Source organism: Taudactylus pleione, unplaced genomic scaffold (genome assembly GCF_031769625.1).
Source record: "Taudactylus pleione unplaced genomic scaffold, aTauple2 ptg000093l, whole genome shotgun sequence".
Lineage (NCBI taxonomy): Eukaryota > Metazoa > Chordata > Amphibia > Anura > Myobatrachidae > Taudactylus > Taudactylus pleione.
The window spans coordinates 41,177,052-41,203,030 of NW_028284495.1; the positions used below are offsets into that span (position 1 = coordinate 41,177,052).

The following is a 25,979-nucleotide window of genomic DNA, read 5'->3' on the forward strand; positions in this document are numbered from 1 at the left end:
ACGTGAATTGTAAGGATCCCCTCATGAATAGTAATCAGTTCTATCATGGGACCATCTTCTGCTTCAGTTGAGTCTCCATAGGCAAGGTATACATAGCTACTAGATTGGAATATTATTGTACTTTATCATATAGAAAGATATAAATATAATGTACTACAAAGTTAATGTAGCAGTCACATATTATAGTACAACAGCGATGCATTTTCCTGCGAACCTCTATGGGGTGTAAAGAAAGACTGTCGATAACGGTAGCCGTAAACGGCCATTGGCGATGCTGTAACTGCCCCCAAAAGGTCTTTTTAATAAAGATGAATGGAAATGGTTAGCTCTGCTGCCTTACAGCTTTGGGCTCTTGATTTCAACTCCAACCAGATCCCTATTTATGTGGAGTTTATCTGTACTCCCCATGTTCGCGTGGGATTCCTCCAGTACTCAGATTTCCTCCCACACTACAAAAACAAACTGGTAGTTGGAGAAAAAATAAGCCTGGTGATATTTTGCACTTGCGGTAGGAAATATAGATTGTAAGTTGAAGCGGTGCAAGAACTAATATGAATGACTAAACATTCGGTATGAAGCGTAATATGTGTGCGCTATATAAACATCTGTTAATAATTAAACTGCTAGGTGGGAAATATTTATATGTACATATTTAATAACATACTACAAGTGGAATTGATAGGAACGCCTGTTATATATAATACCTGTGGGTTCACATATTTATTACAGTGGCCTTGAGCATTTAGTACTAGTCATGAATTTCTTTCTCTACCCAGCATGCAGTGCTCTTGTATGGTCTGGAGCTATGGCTGTTGTTGCAGCCTGATTTAGTAAATAGAGTTTAATAAACACTAATCTTGTTTTAGGCTAATCTATAATCCTGCTGCATGTTTCACTCGCTGGCAAACCAAGTGTTTATAGAAGAGAGATCATTGTGAGTATACAAGAGTAGTCCTAGAGGAGTATTCACTTAGATGACACACATATACGTCATGGAGTTGCATAATAGGAGACATTCATGAAAACCATACAGCGTTTTGATGTAACCCATAGCCAGAAATCAGATGTGAGATTTTATTTTATTACTTGCTACAAAAAATACAGCTAGAACCTAGCTGGTTGCTACAGGTAGTGGACATTTTACTGCACAAATAAAGGAAACTGGGGAACATATAATTAAGGGAGAAAAATAGTGGAGGGTAGAAAATAAAGTAAGTTGGGAGAAAGCAGAGAGAAGAGAGAGTGAGACTTGCATCGATACCTAGGGGGGGGGAATTCAATTCAATGCGAATTCAATAGTGCCGGGAGGGAGCTCCCAGAGCTATTCAAATCAGCACGCTGTTATGTTGGAGAATGCCGGTTCTCGCGACTTAACATGGGTGTTTAGGCACGAGAACCGGCATTCTCTTACTAAAGTGCCGGGTGCGCGGCTATTAGCACCACACTAAGCAGGAAAACAGCTGCACACCCGGCACTTTTCTCTGATTTCTTCTCGCATCCCCAGGTGGGTGAGAGAAGAAATCCTTAGCCCACCCAAACACTGCATTGAATTGAATAGCTTCTAGAGCTCCCTCCCGCCGCTATTGAACATCGCATTGAATTGAATTCCCTCCCTAGGGTGATATTTACTAAAATGCGGGTTTTTAGAAAAGATGCTAGTTAAATGTTAAGTAGAATCTGATTGGTTGCTATGGGCAACATCTCCAAGTCTAAAAACTCGCACTTTAGTAAATATACCCCCTAGGGTTAGAGATGAGTGCTTGGAGGAAAAAAGGAAACATTAGGGTTATAAAAGGGGATGCTGAGGGGAGAAGACAGACACCTACAGGAAAGGTGATTTTCAAGACATAGAAAGTGTACATTTGTTGAGATTCTGAACTGAAATAAACAGGGAAAAAAACCCTACCATTACCTATTATTTAGGAATTTGTAGGTTTTTTTATGTATAAGCAACTGAGACTGAACCACAATGAATATTTTAAAAAAATTATTGGACTACAAACAAGGGAACAGTTGCGACAATTATTTTAGCTTTGTTTTGAAGTCAAACATTTGGAAACCGCTCTATAGAAAACCTAAGTTTGCCCGTTCCTACACTATGAAAATCTTGGAGGAGTGCATAGTAGGTGGACAGCCATTACATTGGACTGCAGAGTTGCAACTTCTTAACTTTAATGGGTTATATCATCATTGACTAGAACAGTGTAATAATTTTTATTTAAAAATAATAATAGATATCCAAAATGTAAATATTTCTTTAATAGAAATTTGAACTCTTAACTAAATTACTGTTCCTTAGAGTGATATTTCCCAACCACAGTGTGTCAGCATACATTGGTTTATCACACTGGTAGGCTACATATTTCCTAACCACTGTGTCGGGATACATTGGTTTGTCACACTGCTAGGGTACATATTTCCTAACCACGGTGTGTCGGGATATATTGGTTTATCACACCGCTAGGCTACATATTTCCCAACCACGGTGTGTCAGGATACATTGGTTTGTCACACCGCTAGTCTACATATTTCCCAACCACAGTGTGTCAGAATACATTGGTTTGTCACACCGCTAGGCTACATATTTCCCAACCACAGTGTGTCAGGATACATTGGTTTGTCACACCGCTAGGCTACATATTTCCCAACCACAGTGTGTCAGGATACATTGGTTTGTCACACCGCTAGGCTACATATTTCCCAACCACAGTGTGTCAGGATACATTGATTTGTCACACCGCTAGGCTACATATTTCCTAACCACAGTGTGTCAGGATACATTGGTTTGTCACACCGCTAGGTTACATATTTCCTAACCACAGTGTGTCAGGATACATTGGTTTGTCACACCGCTAGGCTACATATTTCCTAACCACAGTGTGTCGGGATACAATGGTTTGTCACACCGCTAGGGTACATATTTCCTAACCACAGTGTGTCAGGATACATTGGTTTATCACACTGCTAGGCTACATATTTCCTAACCACGGTGTGTCGGGATACATTGGTTTGTCACACTGCCAGGCTACATATTTCCCAACCACAGTGTGTCAGGATACATTGGTTTGTCACACTGCTAGGCTACATATTTCCCAACCACGGTGTGTCAGGATACATTGGTTTGTCACACTGCTAGGCTACATATTTCCCAACCGCGGTGTGTCAGGATACATTGGTTTGTCACACCGCTAGGCTACATATTTCCCAACCACAGTGTGTCAGGATACATTGGTTTGTCACACCGCTAGAGTACATATTTCCTAACCACGGTGTGTCGGAATATATTGGTTTGTCACACTGCTAGGCTACATATTTCCTAACCACGGTGTGTCGGGATATATTGGTTTGTCACACTGCAAGGCTACATATTTCCTAACCACGGTGTGTCGGGATATATTGGTTTATCACACTGCTAGGGTACATGCGTCACAAGAATTTCTAATTGAAGGGTGAAAAGTCTTAAAAGAAAAACATCAAGTTAAAACCATGACAAGGGGATGATGAGTACAATGAGATTGAAAAAGAAGACTAAAATTTGCATTGGTCTTGATTTTATTCCCCATTAGTTATAATTCATACATCACAGTATTTTAGCACAGACCTGGAAAAAAAAAATAATAAAAAAAATTAAAATTAAAACATTTGGGAGGCGCACTAAGTATGATGTCAACTGTCATGATGTCAGCATTCATCATGTCGACAGGGTTATAATGTTGCCAATGTTGACATTCATCATGTCGACAGTGATTAAATGACGACATGTTAGAATGTCAAGATATTTCCCTGTTGGACCAGCGGTGACTCACCTGCTCCAGATGGGGGAAGCACCTCCAGCGGCAGCTTCCTGGTCCCCAGGGCTCAGGTGACTGACTTGCTGGTCAGATCCTCCAGCGTTCTGGTGAGTATTTCTCCCCTAACCCTAATCCCCACTTCTCACTGTAGTGCCGAGCCCTAACATCCCCCATCCGCAGCCTAACCTTAATCCTAATGTCGACATTTTGAGAATTTCAAAATTTCACCTATTGAAAGTTAATGTCGACATAATAACATAAAAATTGTAGATTGAAATGTTGACAGGTCGTCTCTGGTGGCCCAGTGGTGACTTACCTGCTCCCAAATGAATGTCGACATTGTCAACCTTTTCTTTACAGACACTCCCTTAGAACATTGCGATACAGACATTGCAAATAAATTAGAGCAGTTTACCAAGAAAAACTGTACACAAAATACTTATACTTATTCAATAGCTGGTATTGTGCACTTTAATATAATAAAGGTTTATATTCGCAAAGTGCATTTATTCCTATTGAAATCCTAATAACCACTATTTCAGATTAAAGAAAAAAGGCATGAAATTAGCTTTCTATAGGAGAGAGTGTCATTGTATTCTTCACTAGTCAGAGTTTAGGATTAGGGCACACACTATGGTCTATTAGAATTTTGTAACTACACTGCAGCCTCACCTCTGGAGCCGCCACTGGTAATGAGGGTTTCACAAAAGAATTCCTAAAAGTCTGCCACGCAGAGTACACTTCTTTCCATCCTTTTTATTTTTAGATCACACTTGAGGAATAATCAATCAACTTATTTTATGCTACTAGAACGCCTATGATAAGCAAGTTCTGCATATACAATTAGTAAACTAGTGTTTAACATTAAACAACATATTACCATCTGATTGTGAGGTCCTTCTGCTCTGATATGATGTTTCTGAGAAATTCAAATATAGTGACAGAAAACAGAGTGACTGGCAGCTGTGCTTTGCCCTGTGTGCATTGTTTGGTTCCCATATTTGGATGGCGCTAGTGGGATGTGGTATAAGAGAACGACAGACAAAAGGTCGACAATGTATAAAGTCGACACCAAAAGGTCGACAGGGACAAACAGTAGACACACAAAAAATTTAATTTTAAATTATTTTTTTTATTTAAGCCTATTCCAAACTCTTCCCCTAGTGCATAACCCTAACACTCCCCCTGGTGCCTAATCCTAAACCTCCCCCAAGTGCCTATCCTAAACCTCCCCCAAGTGCCTAATCCTAACCGTAGCCTAACCCTAACTCTCCCTCTAATGCCTAACCATAACCGTCCCCACTGGCAGCCTAACCCTTACCCTCCCCCCAAGTGCCTAACACTAACCTTAAAAATGTTGGAAAAAACAAAAGGGACAACCTTTTTTGTGTTGACCATTGGTGTGTGGACCATTTGAATCTGCTGACAGTTTGTACCTGCTGACCATTTAATGGCGACCTATACATTGTCGATCTTTTGTCTGTCGACCTTTCATCCGGATACTGGGCTAGTGATATCACAGTAACTCAAATGACTGCATTATTTGTTTTTTTTACTTCATATGAACCAATAACCGAGTTTACTCGTAGCTGTGTGGAGCTGTAAGCTGTGGGCCAAGCTAATCTTGTCCTAACATATATACTGGATTCTAAGATATTCTCTATACATACATAATTGTGTTAACAAAAATAATGGCTGTAAAACATATTAAGCAATGAGCAAGACAACTCCACACTGTGAAAACACACATTGTTAGTTTTCTTGGTGACATATGATTTACATTTGGAAATGATTATGTTGACGTTTGTAACATAACATGGCACATCCTGTGTGTCACTCTGAGGCATTTCTTTCTCCATTCAGATAAATGGATGAGGAACTTGATGAGTCAGAAATGCTGTTTTATCTGGCAAAGCATACCCACATACTCAGCAACAGGGTAAATGAAACTGCCGTGCAGCACTATTTATACAATGATTTATGTAATTATATAGGAAGATATGCCTGTACTAGTGTTCCCAGGTACAAGGACTGGGGAAAGGAGCGTCAATTTGAACTTCAAGCGGGAAGACCCCTTTGCAGAACTACATGAAAAGCCTGTTGATGGTACATTAGGAATAAATAAAATGACATCCCAATAACCATAAAGCACAGATAACTATATCACCACTTTGTTCTGTGTTTGGGTACAATATACTCCAATTATGAAACCTTATCTTGGGGGATCAAAACCACAAGCTTAATAATACCACAACGAGCTTGTGAGAAGTTAATTGGACATCATAGATACCTCATAAACCATAAAAGAAAGCAGTACTTCAGAATCAACTTATTGAGAAAAAACAGAATATAGCAATGGCCGCCCCCATTCACTGATCTCACCGCATGAAGCTTGGAAGAAGTGGGCTGCCTCGCGGATAACTGAATAGGCGCAATAAAAAGTAAGTGACCGCATTACTTGTTTGTTGAAAACGTAACCAATACAGCTAGAGGTTATATATACTTCATATACTCTATTGTACAGCATATTTATACTACTTTACTGATTATAGGAATATTCTGTTCCCACATGGAATTCTAAATCATTCTTCCAGCAGTTCTGGTATGACTGGTATGTTATTTGGAAGAGCTAGAAACACATAGGCCAGTCAGAGAGCTTTTATTACAGCAAAACACGAGTCAGGAAGATAACATACTGTATGGTGTAAAACTTGATCAGCATCTCCAAAATGTACAAAAAAAATGTCATATGAACAAAAGGAGGGAAGGGGGAGGGGGAGGTTATGCCTGAGGGTGTGGAGTAATATGTAGGAAAATGTTCTGCCCACCAGCTGTGACTGGGACTTACACATTGGAATAATCTCTTATTTATGTTGCACCACTTCATATCATAGCACCTTATAATTGTGAACACACACAGTAATACAACAGGATGGGGTGTTAACAGTCAGACACAGAGGTAAGAGTGCCCTCCTCGCAAGCTTACACCTCACACACCAGGTGCACTGTCATGTCAGGGGCTGTAACCTGTAATTCAGAGCCAATTATAAGTCCCTGCCATCTGGCTGGCAATCATATGTAGCAGCTGGACAGAGAAATGAGGGTTTACCTCTGACTCTGAACTGTCCAACTCAGCGAGTGTCGGGGCTTTCAGCAGCTTCCTCCGCTGAACAGTCACTTGCATGGATCGGCTGCTCGCTCTGGCCCCGTCGGTCACATCACCATTCAATGCTGGGCTCCCTGGCTGCTTTCTTGTGACTTGTGGAGTAGAAACATCTAGATTATGAAACCAGAAAATACACAATGCTTACTTAATGCAATCAAGGCATGTCACGTGATACGCAACAAGTGCCTGGCTTCATTTTACACTTACATAATGATTACATTACAACTTGTGAGAGAGTGGCCTGACTTGGCCGGCTGACAACGTAATTGTAACAGAATTAGGTAGAAACACACAAAACTCCCCAAGTCCGAGAAGTTGTCAAGTACTTAGCAAAGAGACAGAGGTGAGGCCTGTGTGCTCTTCAGTAAGTGACAATTACCACCTTATCATTTTGACTTACATGTTTTTTTTTTCTTCCGCAAACACCAACATTGAAAAGAATAATGTCACTCAATTTAGAAACACCAGGTACTGTCATATTTATACAATTGTATACAGAATTCCAGTATAGCATATATATATTTTTATTATAAAAAGTATTGACCGATACAAACATCAACACAAATAATACAAACATAATAGAAGTGTGTTAACAGTCAGGTGATGCAAACCATACTACAAATACAGGCAGAATACACGTGCAATTTTGCATGCATGTGAAGTTCGCTAAATTATCATATTACTACTAGGCAAAGCATCTAATTAGCACAGTAGGGTACCTCCCGCAAATTGTCCTGATTTGAGAGCATTATTCCCCTGTCCCATTTGGGCAAGAAGGTTACAATGTACTGTATGCCCCCTGTTCTCTGCTGCTCTGCATGGTGAGCCCAGCATTCAATAGGGTTCTTTAAGGGGAGGGGACGAGGTGGCCCAGCGTGCTGGAAAAGCTGGTCACAACCCCAGGACTTGTGACAATGCTCCCTTCTCATGTGTAAAGCCATGGTGACTGCGCATTTGTCCCAATTCTCCAACAACAAAAAAAGTTTTGAGGTTGCTGAAGGTAAATTCAGTTTACTACAATCTTTACAGCTGAGCCAGACAACTAGAATGTAAACTTATTTTCTTACATGTCCTATTGCTAGACAATAGCACTTATTTAAAAATATGGTACAAAATGTAATAATGTACTGTAGATCATATCAAGCAAAAAGTTTTTCATATGACTGGATACACTAAACTGCTACAAATGGACATCTGATTGGTGAATTTTGATTATAGCAAATCATTGTTCTTTGTATTAGTTTATAGTTTTTATGTCTATTTACAGTGGAGGCAGCCCATTTTGAGGGCTAAACCAATAATAATAAAGGATGGCAACAATCAAATGACTAAAACCCAATGATCACAGTGTCTTGAGACCTCATTAAGATCCCTAATGTCTGATGAATTGTTAGACTCAATATTGCATTGAAAAAGTTACGTCGTATAGACCAGAGGTTTCCAACCGCTGAGCAGCGGCACAGGCGGTATTGTAGTGTGCCGCGGCACGAGAGCTGCTGGTCACATTGTAGAATGGACCGCTCAACACTGCCGCTGAGCTCAGACGCGCCCGGCCCATGCCTAGATGCGGTGGCATGACATCACAGGTCACGCAAGCCGCGTTGACCGTCTGCCCAGCCGCTCCGCCAGTCACCCAGTCCTTCGAAGAGGAGAGTGCCGTTTCAGTGGAGGAGCAGCCGAGAAGACAGGGGAATATGTGAAGAGAGAAGAAGCTGGGAAGGTAAGTGAATGGGGTGGGGGACACACAATAACGGACACTGATGGGTACGAGGGGTGGGGGGAGAGTCCGATGGGGAGGAGAGTGCAGAATAACAGACACCAATGGGGAGGAGGGGTGTGCACAATAACATAGATAAGGAGGAGGGGGAGCACAACAACACAGACGAGGAAGTGAGGTAGCACAATAATACAGATGGGGAGAAGGGGGGACAACAACACAGATGGGGAGAAGGGGGGACAACAACACAGATGGGGAGAAGGGGGGACAACAACACAGATGGGGAGGAGGGGGGACAACAACACAGATGGGGAGAAGGGGGGACAATAACACAGATGGGGAGAAGGGGGGACAATAACACAGATGGGGAGAAGGGGGGACAATAACACAGATGGGGAGGAGGGGGGCAATAACACAGATGGGGAGGAGGGGGGACAATAACACAGATGGGGAGGAGGGGGGCAATAACACAGATGGGGAGGAGGAGGGACAATAACACAGATGGGGAGGAGGGGGGACAATAACACAGATGGGGAGGAGGGGGGACAATAACACAAATGGGGAGGGGGGACAATAACACAAATGGGGAGGGGGGACAATAACACAAATGGGGAGGGGGGACAATAACACAGATGGGGAGGAGGGGGGACAATAACACAGATGGGGAGGAGGGGGGACAATAACACAGATGGGGAGGAGGGGGGACAATAACACAGATGGGGAGGAGGGGGGACAATAACACAGATGGGGAGGAGGGGGGACAATAACACAGATGGGGAGGAGGGGGGACAATAACACAGATGGGGAGGAGGGGGGACAATAACACAGATGGGGAGGAGGGGGGACAATAACACAGATGGGGAGGAGGGGGGACAATAACACAGATGGGGAGGAGGGGGACAATAACACAGATGGGGAGGAGGGGGACAATAACACAGATGGGGAGAAGGGGGACAATAACACAGATGGGGAGGAGGGGGGAAAATAACAGATGGGGAGGAGGGTGGACAATAACAGATGGGGAGGAGGGGGGAAAATAACAGATGGGGAGGAGGGTGGACAATAACACAAATGGGGAGGAGGGGGACAATAACACAAATGGGGAGGAGGGGGGACAATAACACAGATGGGGAGGAGGGGTGACAATAACACAGATGGGGAGGAGGGGGGAGAAGAATAACAGACAGGGAAGTGAACTAGAGCAGGAACTGTACGGCTGCACCCAGTGACCCCTTCCCCTTCACAGAGTGTAATCATTCACAAAATATGGGGGGAGGGGAGGGGAAGGCGCCAGTCCCTTTCTTTGGCAGCGGTGCTCGGATCTATAGATACACCCCTGGGGCCAATGGATGTGCGTTTTATTTCTCTAGGGCCAATAAATGTGCATTTTATTCCTGGAGAGGCCAATGTAGTGAATTTTATTCCTGTGGAGGCCAATGTAGTGTATTTTATTCCTGTGGAGGCCAATGTAGTGTATTTTATTCCTGTGGAGGCCAATGTAGAGTGTTTTATTCCTGTGGAGGTCAATGTAGTATGTTTTCTTCCTGTGGAGGCCAATGTAGTGCGTTTTAGTCTTGTGGAGGCCAATGTAGTGTATTTTATTCACTGGTATAGATAGTCATCACACAGACCTCTTCTCAAATAATTATAATACTCGGTACACAAAAATACCATTATAATGGCTGCTATTAAACCAATATGTTAGTTTCTTATTGTTTTAAGCATAGCAATATATAGGATTATGAAAACAGCTTGATGTTTTTGGAGGCAGAAATATATCACATTATATAACAAAAATTATATTAAAAAAAGACTAATTTATACTAAATTAAAAATTACTAATATTAAACCAAGTTGAATGTATGAAGTTTATACAGCAGACAAGTGCATTTGATCGCAGAGTTTTACCACATCAGTTTAAAAGGAGCCTCACATCAAACATTTGCTGTCAGAGGACCCTGCTCTCTCCAATATTAAACACTCAGTTGCCGGCATCCTATTTTTCTTCTTTCCCCCCTTCATAGCATGACACAGCCCCGAAACTTCTAGCCTCATCCCGACACACTCACAAGTGGGAGAGGGGCTCCATCACCAGGGACTGCACACTCACAAGTGGGAGAGGGGCTCCATCACCAGGGACTGCACACTCACCCCCTATAACGACAGTAACAATTGCAGTCATCTTATTAGCTGCAGGTTTTTCTTTTCCCCCAACTTTAAAATAATCGTCACCTAAATGAACAGACCATTGATAGGTGAAGATATTATGGCTCTTATATTTATTTATTTTAAATACAGTTTACCCTGAAAAAGCAAAGTTTTAAAAACCTGGCCTTTCTGCAAACCACTAACACATAGATGTACCATTAAAAAGCTACTGTATTTAATACCCTTTAATTCTAATACTAAACTTAATTCTTTAGAAAGAAAAACATTATTAAAAGCATCATAAAATAATTTAAAGTGAGTAATTGACTCTTTGATGTATACAATTATTTTATTACTTAGGGCAGTGGTTCCCAAACGGGGTGCCTCAGGTTAATGGTCCAGCATCAAATCAAATTATTTATGGTCAATGTAATGTAAATTTGTGGACAAACAGAAGCACAATCCTGTCCACCACCATATAACTGCACCTAAGGATGAGAGGTAAGCACAATTTACTTCACTATATTTTTTTTGAAAATGTCAATAACAAACCTAAACTTAGGGGTGCTGTGAAAAAAATGGTGATACTCTAGGGTGCCGTGATTCAAAAAAGTTTGGGAACCACTGACTTAGGGGCATATGTATCAAGCAGTTTTTTTTACATAAAATTATGCAGAAACTGCAGTTTCTGCATAATTTTATACAATGATCCTATGTACTAATAGCACAATGCAAGGGATTTAACATAAATCTCTGGTAAAGTGCTCATTAGCACTTCAGATCGCAGTTCCCATTATTATCAATGGGTACTACGATCTGACTCCTATGTACTAAACTACAAAAAGCGAAGCTTTTCTGAGTTTAGCCCCGGTAGTTTGCACCAAACTACTCTTTGCCTATGGGGGCTCCTGATGCAGGAGAGGGACTTTCCAATCTCGCTCCCTGCAGCCACCGGCCAGTCCAGGAAGTTGATGCTGAGCGCATGCGCAGTGTCAGCTTCCCCCGGGGAAGTCTCACTTCAGTGAAAGCCTTCTCCGAAATGCCAAGGATGTAACTCACGGGGACAGCGGTTACCGCAATCGCTGTCCCTGCGAGTTCCCGGTAGCACATAGCTGGGATATTTTTATTAAAAATGAAAATATTCCCGGCGAGTTGGAATGTTAATGATCGCGGCATTGCCACGATTATTAATACATAGACCCCTTAGTGTATATTTTAGCAAATAAAAGAGTGCAAAAACTTGTCAACCAAAACAGCCACATTGTGTAAGGTAGAGGCAACAATCTCAGAAGTTAAATCACAAACACAATTATACAAAGTACAACTAAAGTAGGTCATCATAAATCTTAGTGGTGAGTCTCAAAAGAAAATAATAATCACTTTCGGTGTCTATTTTAATTTTAGTACAGTGTATACCCATTTGTGTACATACATACATACATATATATATATATATATATTTTCACATATGCAAATGATAGTGTAACAAAAATATTCAAACTGCATACACAATTATCAACACAAATTGACTTTAGTTTTTTTTTTTTCAGAATAAGAAATAGTCATTTCTGTAAGGCAAATTCATGGACTGAAAACGGTTGTATATCCACATATAATTACAGACACCACAACACAGCACAGCCTTTAGTACAGACCACAAAACTGGGAGTAGAAATGAAGAACAAAGGAGACATTAAGGGGGGGAAATTCTCTCATGGTCAGGAATAACTTTAGAACACACTAGAATTGCTCACTCACAAATCAAAACTAATTAATTAAAATTATAGAAATAGTAATAAAGAGATCAGTTACAGTGCACAATACCTACATATTGGTTATATAAAACGTTTAGTAACTGATAATCAGAAATAACACTTTGGTGCTTGAAAAAAACAAAACATTATTGAGACTAGAGAACCTTTCATGCGTGTGTTGTACTTATGGGATTCAAGCATGGGCCTTCCGGGGGTCAAAAAAAATCACAGCTCTTCAAAAAAAAACATTTACCATTAACTGTAAAGCGCAAACACCTGGCTCCTTGGTAGGGAAAGATAAAACGGGATATTTATGTATGTAGACAGCCAGCAATATATAGATGGGAGCTTGTTGTGTTAGATGTACTGTCAAATGTATAATATGTCCTCCCATTAATACAGGTGAACTATTTCTGTAGCCCTGGCGTTTGGGAAGAATAAAAAACACCACTCTGATGTTACAGTTGTTACTGTGTATTTCTGACCATGATAGAAAAGAGAATATTCCCACAAATGACCACATGGAGGCGGTACCACAACACCAATGTGATTGAACTAGGTGCACATTTTACCTGACAAGTCAAAACTGTATGACATGCTAAGGGGCCGCATTACTGGAAAAACAAAAGCAGTCTGTTAGGACAAATATATACAAAATAAAGTACACAAACACTAAAACATTTCAGATTACACCTGACTTGGATAGCTGTATCTGAAATGTGGATGAATTTAAACTTTAAATACACCCAAAACATAGACATGAGACTCATGTATATAATTATACACTATCTGCTCCTGCAATTATCCTTTCTGTTGTAGTCTACTATTGTTTCAATATCTAACTTCAAAAAATAAAAAAGTGATCAACATCAAAAGAAATTCTTAATAGAATGCTTTAGTGCTTATTGACAATATTGATAAATGACTGCATATTTCTCTGCAAAAATGTACCCTTATACTGAGATGCCGAAGCCATTTTAAGAAATTGTGTTGTTAAAGTTTAGGAGAGCAACAAAAAGCCTGTATAAAGCTACATTCCCATTTTACAGCTTACCCTCTTGGGTTGCATTGAGGATAGAACCTTAAACTCCAAAATCCTAAACCTTCTCATGAAGCCACCACATCCCTCCATAGGCTCCCTCAGTATTAGCTTACAGTTCATTGCTCCTGTAGTAAACAGCCTGTATAAGTAGCTCAGGGCCCAACCTTCACCTACTTCCCGGGAAATCCTGACTTTCCACCTACATGATGCCCTGTGAAGTACAGCTGGTGGATATACTCCATAGTGACAAAGGCATATAACATTCTTGATCTTAACAAGTTGATGTTCCTTGACAAATTTTAACCCTCTCTATCTGAATATTTCAAACTAAATACATCAGGTTTATAATTTCTTCCCAGCTGGTTTGCAGGGTTAACATGACCTGTTGCAGAAAGTCACATTCCTTTCTTACAATCTCCACAGTACTCCACTTGGAAACAGAACTCCTATGTACATCAAAAAGGGAGAGGGGTGTGAACTTGAATTTTGGAACGTCCAAGTTCATAATTCTGGTCTAGTTGTCAAGTGTGCATGTGGTTGGTGGGAATTGCCAGCAAAGTGTAACAATCTTCAGTTGTTTTGCAATTAGAGAGAAAGTGTCTGTAAACCCCCCACTCTGCTTTATATCATTTCCTGCATGCTGCTAATATACATCTGGCCACAAGATAAAAGCCTTCTGATCTCTTGGTTACAGCTGTGAAATATAAGCTTATTTACATAATAAAGAATGAAAAAAGGATGGCCATAGTGACTGACACCAGGATTATGTGACCTCATATTTTTATTATATATCTAGCTCATCCACTATTTCTGTTTAACTATATTTCTATTTGATGTTGATATACATAAATACCCTTATTTCCATTGTTTCTCTTTTTTATTGTTATTAATTTCATTTATATAGAAAAATCAATAATTACAGAAAGTGGATTAAAAAAAAGATTAATTCCTTTTTAATGCAGCGAGAAACCAGCTGTGTACACACCACATTACTTTAGGTCACCAATGTCAGTACATCTAATAAATAGATGACAGAAGTAAAGTGCTCTAAATTATGAAGTGTTGTATCAGTTAAGCTGTACACACACACACACAACGATTTTGTTACCAACGATTTTCTGTCAGATTTTTTTTAAAGTGTAATGAACGATTTTTTTGAACTACAAAAATTTTTTGCATATTCCCTTAATGAAAGTCGTTGAGTTGACAAGTCTGACTGAACTACAAACGTGAACGCGCATAAACGTTAATCGTTCATCGTTTGACTCAGAAAGTGAACGATTTTTTCAAACGATTATCGTTAAACGATATCGTTTAACGATAATCGTTCAAAAAATCGTTGTGTGTGTATGCAGCTTAAGTGATTAAAGATAGATATGACAAATAGTCACTGTTTGTTACAAATCAGAGTTAAAGGAATTGCTGGTAATACCATCAAAGAGGATGTAGCCTGCTATACAGCTTTGTCACATCCAGAAAGAATGTAGACTTTATATCGGATATGTCTGTTTCATACTCGGTAAGCATGGCACGGCCATAGGATTTCTGTGGATCAGCCTCAATTCCTTGTGGAATAGTCTAACTGCACCACTTGCTGCAATCCCTAACAGATAATCAATATACCAGTCCATGAGCGTGAATAGTGCTGAAGCTGCAGAAATATACAGTTAGGAGCTGCAGAAATATTTGGCTAAATGAGAACATCTTATACAAACACACATTTGACAAAAAAGTGCAGCTTTAGCAGTAGAATACAAGCATATTTGTATTTCCTAAACATACTAAGCTTTAGCAAATACAGTGTTTGGTTACATAGGCATAACCTATACCTAGCCAGCAGTATAAACTAAAATTGTATAATAAATACACCATTGAGTACAATAAATGTTTCAGCTGTGTAACAAATATAAAAAGCACACCATATACTACTGTACATTTCTAAAAGACTTGGAAAACAAGTTTAGATATAAGATAAGATACTGTAAGTGATCATTTGTTTAGATCATTAATATGTAAATAGATTAACTACTAAATTCAAGAGAAAAACAATGAAAATAAATAAAACAGTAAGAGGTTATTTGTTGGGAATTAATACTGATGTTTCCATTTTCTGTCTTCTTGAGAGCAATATGGTGCCATTGTGTCAGAATTTGCTCCTTTTATAAGCATTATGCTTTTGTTTCTGTACATGGGAGAGACATCCATGTAGGGTGTAATGATCATTTCATTGTTGTTCCGCATGACCCTTTGCATCAGTGTTTTTTTTTCCAAATGTGTAATGCTCTTGCCAGATAAGTACATGTTGAAAATCCTGATAAAGTTGTATTATTAAAACATAACAACATTCCCATATATAAGCACTTGTATTTCAGGCCTTTACTTCTGCCAGACATCCACAATATTAGTACATCGTACTCGGCCACCCAACTTCATCTCTGGTTCTTCAAATGCCAAACCTGACGGTTTGCAAATGATACCCTACCTACAAAAGTGCTCAAGCTCTGCTGAATGTCAATGGAGAAAATTCCACTATGATACTGACTATATCCAATATAAATGAATCCTTTATTCCTATTACACAGCCAAACAACTACTTCAAATCCTTCATCTCCTCTCTGTCCAATAACCCCTGGTGCCTCTTTGCCATTATTAATTTGCTTATCTGCCCTTCCAGACATGCCCCTCCTCAATCAGCGCCATATATTTACTACACACAATCCCCTCTCATCAGAGCAACACTCCCTTCATCCTTAGTTCCTTCTTTCCTGTAATGGAGTTTGAGATTCACACTCTCTCCTCTCTGCCGCTTCTTTTTCAGTCTTCTCAGAAATTGCACCATACTATACATCTGGCTTTCTATTCCCTCCAGAATTCAGTTCACCTTCCTCATTCTCACTTACAAAGCCCTCACTAACGCTCTCCCCATACTTCTTTGATCAGATGAAAGCTCAACATCTCCAATCTGTATCTAATCTTTACCTCTATTCCACTTTTATAACCTTATCCCACTCCTAAGATATCTCTTGCGCTGCACCCTACCTACAGAACTCCTTGCCTCGTCCAACCACATTCTCTCCAACCTACAATTCTTCAAACCCTCCCTCAAAGCCCACATCTTCATGTTTGTCTAGTCTACTTCCTCCTAGGCACTCATGTTCACTCCTTCTACTTCTGACCACCACTTCCACTTTGTTTCCCAGTTTTTCCTATGTCTCATTATCCCCTCCCTCATGGGTATGGTCCTCTCTAACCTATGCCACATGTCTGACCACTCTCAGTCTACCTCGTATGTTCCGGTCATTCATACCTGTTGGTTTGATTGCTGTAACTGGTAGCACACAACTCATTCTTGTATTTATTTTTCAATTAAAAGAAAACAACCCTCCTGTAGTTACTGACAGACATCATGGAATCTGTACTACATGTAATAGTGTAGAAACAGTGATACTGCTCATAACAACTAATCAAAAGTTAATTTTTCAGCAACTGTTACACAAAAGTCACAGAATCACACTGGATGCAATAGGCATATCATCTTGCCTACAGTGTTACCAAAAATATCCTACAATACATTTTCTTAAGACTGACTGAAAATTTGTAACATGCAATATTTGCTGGTCCTAGATGTGGAACAGAATTCTTTCAAATATGATTACTACTCAGAAGCTTTTATTTTTTTTTTTGTTAGGCTTTTTTTATTTGTAATAACATGTCTGTGCTACCATGCTCTTACCCAGCCTGCTATGCCGGAGTTCATCAGGAGACACAGGACGCAGTTTTCTTTCAGATTTAATCTCCTCCAGTATCCGTTCATGGAGACTACGAGGACGAGGTGGTGTAGGTTTTAATGTTCGTGCAGACACCTGCAAGATAATCATGCTATTGTCACCTGTGTAATAGAAATATGCTGAGAGGGCTATCAAATATGGTAGTCATTTCCAGTAAGTAAAACAGTCTGTCATACCCTTAGGAAATAAACTATAAGCATAATATGGAAAATAAACTCAATAGTCACTCAAAAGTAATCAAGACACAAGTGAAATACATAAGTGACAAATAAATAAGGATTTTAGAATAGTTTGAAACCGTAAACACCAATTTATTATACCTGTAATTTGTTGGGTCTATAGCTTTTGTGGCTGCGATATAGCCCCAAGCCCCTGCTGTGCCTCTTCAGCCTCAAGCCCCATCTCTGCCGCTGTAACCTTATGCCCCCCAATATCTCTCTACCTTCATTCCCCGTGTCTCTCCAGCCTCATCCCTCAAACTTCTCTATTGCCTCAAGCCCCCACTGTGTCTCTCCAGCCTCATGTCCAAGCTGTCCCCCTGTAGTCTCATGCCCTCCAATATCTCTCTAGCTTTATGCCCCCTGTATCTCTCCAGCCTCTTGCCTTACTGTATCTGTCTAGCCACTGAGAGCTCTGAGGGGGACGGGGTCTCCAACTGCAGAAAAAGAGATTAGGCTGTTTATATTATAGATTTCTCAGAAATTGTACCAAATTAAGTTTGAGTGACAGGTGTAGGTTTCACTAGAGATACCTATATATTTTTTTTTTTGCATAAATCAAAATTATAATATTAAAATCCAGCAACCCTGAATGGTACGTAAAAGTTACAGTGTATACTCTTCAAATTGAAAACCATTACAACAAAAAAGGCATTTGACCTCATTATTCTTATGGGGGAATTTACTGCCAGCTGTTCAGATGAATAATCTGCTTTTATAGAGCGTGCAAATAGCATTGCAGAGGCCTGCTACTGTAAAATTTGCAAGCATTAAATGAATCAAGGCAGATGAGCTAAAAGCACAGGATAGAAGATTACTGTTGAGCAGGAATACATACAGGATTTAACGGGGGTCTGGACCGTATAAAATCCAGGATTATTTCATGCGCGCTCTTCTTTAATCGAGGAGGGATGTCACCCTGAACCTAGAATGAGATGCAAAACATGCATGGTCAGTCACTCAGTACACGATTAACTGTGTATGATAGAAATGTATCTATTTAACATTTAATATTCTTACATTAACTACAAAGATAAAATATATATATATATATATATATATATATATATATATATATATACATACATATATATATATATTTATTTATTTTACAACCCACAACGCAATGTTGCACACTGCAATACTTTTGCATGCAAAACTCACCATGACTTTCCTTAATGTATAGCGTTTAAAACGAATGTCGTCCATTAGCATTTCATACGGAGTCAACTCGAACTCAATAGGTAACATGTCATACTGACGCTCTTGAACTTTCTTCAGCTTGACTCCATTCCGTAGATCGCGCATCACCTGAACCCAGAACCTGGCCTGAGGAGACATCCACACAATTTAATACTGAACACATTAAATTCAAGTCTGGTTATAGCACAAAACAAACACTCTTGTGCTTAGGTCAGTATAACCTTAGCCACAATAAATCTACAATGGCAGATTAGCAAGAATAGGAATGAAGAATAAAACTGGTGTGCTTGTACAGCAGTTTAAGGGTGTTTTAGACACACTATGCTGTGGGCACCCCCCATTATTTTCACAATGTTGAGGTATGAGATTCTTTTCGCATGCCTGCACCTAGCACCTAAGCATTAGTTCCCAGAGATGGGCCTTTCCGTATTATGAGCTCTGAGGGTGAGGAGATCTCACATGGTGGGAAAGTCTGCATGTCATCTTACACTCATTTGTAATAGAGTATTATTTTTAAACTTTTGCTTTTTGAACCGACACAAATACCAAATGGAAATGCTGCAAGTCAATAACAAGCAGGCCAATATGGTATAGGTTATGTAAACAGCACTAGTATATGCATTAATAGATTTAACTGACAACAGTTAGCAACATAAATGATGTGGTTTGTTGTAATAAAGAGAAGTTTAGTCTAGTAACAGGGAAATGTGAGGGAAGCAGGAGGGAATGGTGGTGCTGGCCAGCTGTGATAAACCATGGAGGCCGGGCCTGAGTGACGAGATCCGCTCTGTCATGGAGATAATACTGTATGTGGTATTCCCCATGTCTATCACATGCCAAACATGCTTTTTAAAATCAGAAATAGAAGTAAGGCGGGTATTGTTCCAGTAAATGCAAAGTCAATGTCATAGAGTGTGTACTGTATAAGGAACAGAATAATATTTAAATAAGTTGAGAAACATGTAAAACAATACTGACTCCCTGGGTTAGATGTGGCTCAGTCTGTCAGGGAACTTGTTCTGTATCATAAGATCACTCCTGTGCCTATGCCTGAGGGTATAATGTAATGCACCACAACCCTTGTGCGGATTATTAAAGGAACAGCGTTCTGGTTCTAAGCAGGGAGACTGACTATTTTTCCAACTATACAACACAACTTATAGATATAAACCATCCTGCATAGAAATGTAAGCTTACATATATTTGTAAACCAAATATTGGCCATATACTTAAATAAAAACACTTGTATTGAAAGAAACTTCCTTGGTCACACTGTGATCCAAGAGTCAGCAGGTGTAGGGTCATTCTACAATGACAATCAGTTCACCAAAGTAATCTAAGGCCCTCACCGACTCTGATATATGGGTCTGTGTTAGGGTCTCATTTGTCCTCAAACTTGGTAATGTCAGTGCTTTAGGTCAAGAGGAGCCATATGATTGATTCATGGGAGTGGAAATCTGTCTTCCTACTTATCCCCTACTAACTGCGGTAATTTGCAGCATTTATCGCGATGAAGCCTGATGGTCATTATCGGCTATCCAATTATAACCCTTTTTTTTTTTTATGCAGAAAATTACCGTTCCTCGCCTGAAAAGACACAGGATCAGCGAAAATCTGCGAACCGATGTACTTTCTCCGCAGTGATCGCAAGAAAACACAGAAATTACTCATCAGGGATTTTGCTTCGCAAACCCTCGTTAATTGCCGGCATTGGGGCTAATTGGATAGCCCCGTTGGCAGTAATTAGTTGCAGCTAATAGGATACTGCCCTCTGTTATTTCAGATATCAAATTTACAAATGTTACATTTGTCTTACTTTTTTGTGTTAGGATTTAGTTAAAAAATAAAGAATAAAAACTAGAAAAACAACATCAGCGTTGACAAGGAAACTAGACAGGTTACTCATCTTTTAACCATGGCTTAGCAAATATGAAAAAAAAATTGCAAAAAATAAATACTTAATAAAACAAAATCTCCATATTTCAATTTAACTACGTGTGGAGTGTAAATATTCCAGCAACAAGCAATATATACTTTGATGCAGTAAGATATCATTGCTGTTTCACATCCTATTAGTTGTACATTTAATATGCACAGGAGCAGGCAAATATATACCTCAAGCAAGTCTTACCCAGTCTGCATTTTTCAAATCATCAAGATCGGAGCCTGATCTGTCCGTTGTGCTCCTATCCATTTCTTGTATCTTCTTTAGGCTCTGCAACATAAAAAATAATTATTGCGAACATTATGGCACAACATAAATAAACGGTAATCAACACTATAGGAATGCCCAAATGCTTTCCATCAAATGTCTCAGTTTATGAGAATTACATCCAAGCTCTGACTATGTAGATACTATGAGCCGATACAATGCCTAGCGATGTGCGTGGAGTGTCTCCGGTACAGCCAGGTGAAAGCCATAGGTGATCAATATTTTTCCTTACTTTGCTGATACTTAGCATGTGTGGCCTTAAGGTCACTCATGCACTGTGTGTAATAATGCGATCAAGAGGTAAAATATCTCAAGACCGCAGTCCTCATTGTGAATAACAGGGACTGTGGCATCCTGCATTAGTTTCCTTAGTGCGGTAGAGATCTCTGATATCTCCTGCATTTGGCATTTCTTAAATTGCTGTTTCCACATGATTTTTGTGGGAATTTCATCAATTAATCAACAGGTCCCAATCTCCCCCCACAGAAACTGTGCCAATGAGGTGTATGTCCCTATGTAAAGGGATGCATTAGTGACCCTCTTCACCGCTAATGACAGTTTGTACTGATACAGTAATACATAACTGACATTATAGGCTTTGGTATATTGCAAGGTTTGGCACTTAGGGGTCTTTGTACTAAGCAGTGATAAGTGACAGAGTGAAAAGTGATAAGTCTGTGATAAGTGCCAGCCAATCAGCTTGCAACTGTCATCTCACAGGTTGTGTTTGAAAAATGACAGTTGGGAGCTGATTGGCTGGCACTTATCACTTTTCACTCTGTCACTTATCACTGCTTAAGTACATAGACCCCTTAATCTTTGTAAAGGTAACTATGGTTCCACAAGGGCATAAACTTTGGTAAAGACAGTCGGCCCAACACCCAGCACTTACTATGAGTCACAAAGCTATTTTGAAAGGGCGAACATTCCCAGCATGCCTTGTGCCTAGTCTCAAAAACGAAGCAACTAATTACCTCTCTGGCTCTTAAATACCAATATAAATTGCCACATCAGGTACTGAACGTAAGGCTGCATTTTCACCTGTATTTTTAGAGATGAATACAGTTTTCAATATAAAAGTACAAGTAAAAATGCAAATCTGAATGATCTCACTTGGTAGACTGGCTTTTATTTTCAAATAGCTTTACATACATTTAACTCGCACTAAAACTGCATGCTAAATGCAGAGTTCTAACTCTTGTGGGAGTAAAGCCAGGGCATACCCATGAAAATGGCAGTTCACCATCACCAATGCTGTTGTTGTATTACAAGGAAGAGACACATATTAATGACAAATACACATGGATGCTGTGTCTTTAGAACACCTTGGGGTAAATTTACTAAAGTGAGAGCTTTTAGAAGTGAGTTTTAGAAGAGATGTTGCCCATAGCAACCAATCAGATTCTACTTAGCATTTAACTAGCACCTTCTAGAACAGGGATGGGGAACCTCAGGCCCGGGGGCCGTATAAGACCCGCGGAGTCATTTGGTCTGGCCCTCTGAGCTTTTCTCTGCTAGCCTCATCTGGCTAGCTGTATACCTAGAATGACACCCTGCAGCCAGAATCTATGCAGCGGTGCCGCCTGGAGCGTCCTTAGGACGCTTCAGAAGGTCACACTGCTGCCCTTACAGCTCCCCGGAGCATCCTCAGGATGATCCAGGAATTGCTGTAATCACCGGCAATTGTGGCCCCGTTTCATGTGACAACACACGTAGGGTGCGTGGTCTGCACCATGCACGCGAAAATATATATATAGATAAAAATATATATAAAAATGGCCCTCGACAGAACAAAAGTTTCCCACCCCTGTTCTAGAAGATAATAGCTAGAATCAGATTGGTTGCTATGGACAACATCTATTCTAAAACTCACTTCTAAAAACTCTCCCTTTGGTACATTTACCCCCTTACCTCAAAGAGCTTCTCAACTACACAAGGCATAACTTACTAGCAACTATAAACCTCAAATTGTGGGTTCCCAGAAAGTGAGTGACCTAAGACCAGGCCGTCAAAGATCCAAATCAAAGTCACTGGATAATATGATTGAATTAAAATGTGTTCTTTATTGCTGCTACTATATAATTCATTATTTAAAGAGTTTTAGGCCAGATTATAATATTAAATCTATCATAAAATCACCTATCACTTGCAAGACCATGAGAATAATGTCCGTAAATTCATAGACATATATAATATATATGTGTAATAATCAGTATCAGTGTTGTAAACATGATAATATCTAAATAATCTCAAATCACTGAACAGTCCGCTTCAATTTTGCATGAGGATGACAACGACATTTGTTAAATAATTGATAATAGGTCATCTACTATTAAATAATCATGATAATCAAACGATTTCATTCCAAGCCACTGGTGGAGACACAAAATCCATAATGGCTTTTATGATAAACAGTTGAAGTATAAATACAACTTGCAGAGATAAAGTGGAGATCAATCATCTTCTAACCGTCATGTTACAGGCTGTGCTAGAAATATGACAGAAGACGATTGGTTGCTATGAGCGACTTCTCCACTTTAATGCTCTCTGAGATTTGATAAATCCCCCCCTATATATTTCTGTAAATGGAAAGATATCCACTACAGCATCAGATAGTACACTCTCTTTCTACAGGGGCATGCTTGTTTTGCTTGGGCATATTCTCAGGGTTCATTTTCCCTTTTAAGCCACTGTAATTGTTGGTTACTCTGCCGCACAGAAGCTGGTATTCTCTCTGCACATAAAAGCGTATTCTGTGGGAAGACAGCTGATCAGACCCTTATAACACAGTGGCCACTTTCAGTACATGGCTGCTAAATGCTAATGTCTGGGAGATTTGTCTTCTGTTTTTGCCAAATGAAAACGCGCCCAGACCATCTTCTGCAAGCCACCCAACAACAAGGAGCTTACCCAGCCTTTTACAGAATGCATAGATAATTAGGCATCAGCAAATAAACAAGATCATTTCTTAGGATTCTTTTCATGGAAATACATAGAATTCCTTGTATAAATCAAAGTTATTTCTGTTAAACATGAAAGTCAAAAATTGAAAAAAACAGCAACGTTACTGCTGTCTGGGGCTCTAGAACAGTCACAGTCTCTGCTGGACAAGGTACCACATTACTACAAAAAAGAAATCAATCACCATCCCTGCTGGGGGTGCACTTCACTTGCATAGAGAAGGAAGAAAGCCATAGTGCAGGATGTGTATTGTCATGTTTTATTGTGCAGTTGGTTAATCGGCAATTCCTTTTGTAATATAAATATAACCTCACAAGAACAAAACAGCAATACGTAGAATTTTAGGCTATAAGATAGTATTGCCCGTCATCATCCCAGAGCTGGAGCTAAGCTTTAAGAATCAGTTCTAGTAAAAAGAAATAAGCTGCTTTGAATCTTAAATGCCACAATTCTTGTATCCAGAATGACAAAAAAGGGTGTTACCTAGCAACCATCCTAGGGCCTCCGGAGACATGCAAGTGGGCCAGGGAGGTTAAATCATCCTTACAAAAAGCCAGTCTAGGGATCTATGGAATTATTTTACCAACTGCAGCATGAGCCCTGGGTTTGCTGAGTGAATGGCTGACCCCTGTGAAAGCTCAGTATATAAAGACACTTAGCAAAAAAATAAAATGTTTTACCAGAGACAACTACAGCCCATAATGCTATGTGCGTCGCCTGCCAGACTATGAAAGCACCAGACAGTACCTACAGGCAAAGGCACTGCCAAGCACATTTACCAAACTACTTACATGGGAACTAAAGCCTGAAAAAATATTTTTATATTCTGTAGGAGAGAGTAATCTCTCTGACCTTTCCAGTATCACAACAGCTCTTTATACTCCGAACATAATAATGATTGAAACGTTGCTGACTGGATATAAAAGCCCAGTTAGTAGAAACTAATGTAAGAGACTTTTGCTTGCCTGCCGTATTTTAAAAAGTAAACTGTAAAAAATATTCTCATTACAGAATATTATTGATCTTGGTATAAGTATCACAGAACCAGCCAGCTAGAGATCTTTATGGGAGGTCCTTGTCAGAAACAACCAGTAAAACTATTTGCATTTCCCAAATAAAGAACAGAGGAAAGGGTTATAGTTGACCTATAAATAGCTTCATGGAGTGAAGTATATATAAACTACACAGAATATCTCCCAGCCGCACAGGCCTCCATATTATACAACATGATACAAATTAGTCCTCATTACATTATATCTAGCAGTAGCCATGCCATGTGGATTTGCAAACAATTTCACGGCAACTTTTACTTACAGTGCAAGGGGTCAGTAATGAGGTCCAATGTGGTGTCGTTGTATCTAAACCTCAATATAGGGATCTAGGAAATTAAGGAATCCTGTATATAATCTGATGATTATTTACCTATAGTTTGCAGTGGATCAGCTTTACTTTATGATATTTTTTATAATTTTGACCGGCAAATTTTTACATGCGAAACATATAGTTTTGGATAGTGATTTATTTAAGAGGGACATCCATGTATTACAGATTTGATTTTAGGAATAGGATTACCCATCTTCTAACTTGCCCTATCAGAATAGGAGGACTTAATTGGGTCCTTGAATTGGGTTTCAAAGGGACAAAGTTAGGTAGTTTCATCATACACAATCTTGTGTGAAAGAATGAGATCACTGAGTACATGTGGGAAAGGGTTTAATCATTCACAGGCACTTCCCTTTCATTATACTCGTCCAAAGGTCTTTATCCAGCCCCAGATTAAGACATCTTTAGAGATCTAAACTGAGGCGTTTAATACAAATGTCCATGTCACAGAAGCATTGAAGTAGCATGGGAACAGGACTTCTGAGTTTCCCTTGATCAGGAGGGATGGTCAAAACCTCAAATAATATCGCCATCAAAGAAAATGCATATAAAATGTACCCCACAGGATACATGGACTGTGCAGCACCATTAGTGCT

The 25,979-nt window shown here is 39.7% G+C and overlaps 1 protein-coding gene across 8 annotated transcripts in view; it reads right to left on the minus strand.

Annotated features, from left to right (window-relative positions):
* SPIRE1 (spire type actin nucleation factor 1) overlaps window positions 1-25,979 on the minus strand; it is a 204,623-nt gene that overhangs the window by 22,182 nt on the left and 156,462 nt on the right. For 4 of the 8 annotated variants that reach the window (XM_088469712.1, XM_088469717.1, XM_088469719.1 and 1 more), the window contains exons 5-10: window positions 20,959-21,042; window positions 18,789-18,953; window positions 18,463-18,549; window positions 17,352-17,481; window positions 13,149-13,190; window positions 6,901-7,067 (exon numbers count right to left, since the gene is read on the minus strand). In XM_088469712.1, the coding sequence (XP_088325838.1) occupies window positions 6,901-7,067; window positions 13,149-13,190; window positions 17,352-17,481; window positions 18,463-18,549; window positions 18,789-18,953; window positions 20,959-21,042 (675 nt within the window). The remainder of the gene's footprint in view (window positions 1-6,900; window positions 7,068-13,148; window positions 13,191-17,351; window positions 17,482-18,462; window positions 18,550-18,788; window positions 18,954-20,958; window positions 21,043-25,979) is intronic. The other 4 variants (XM_088469714.1, XM_088469720.1, XM_088469713.1 and 1 more) reach the window with 3 other exon arrangements.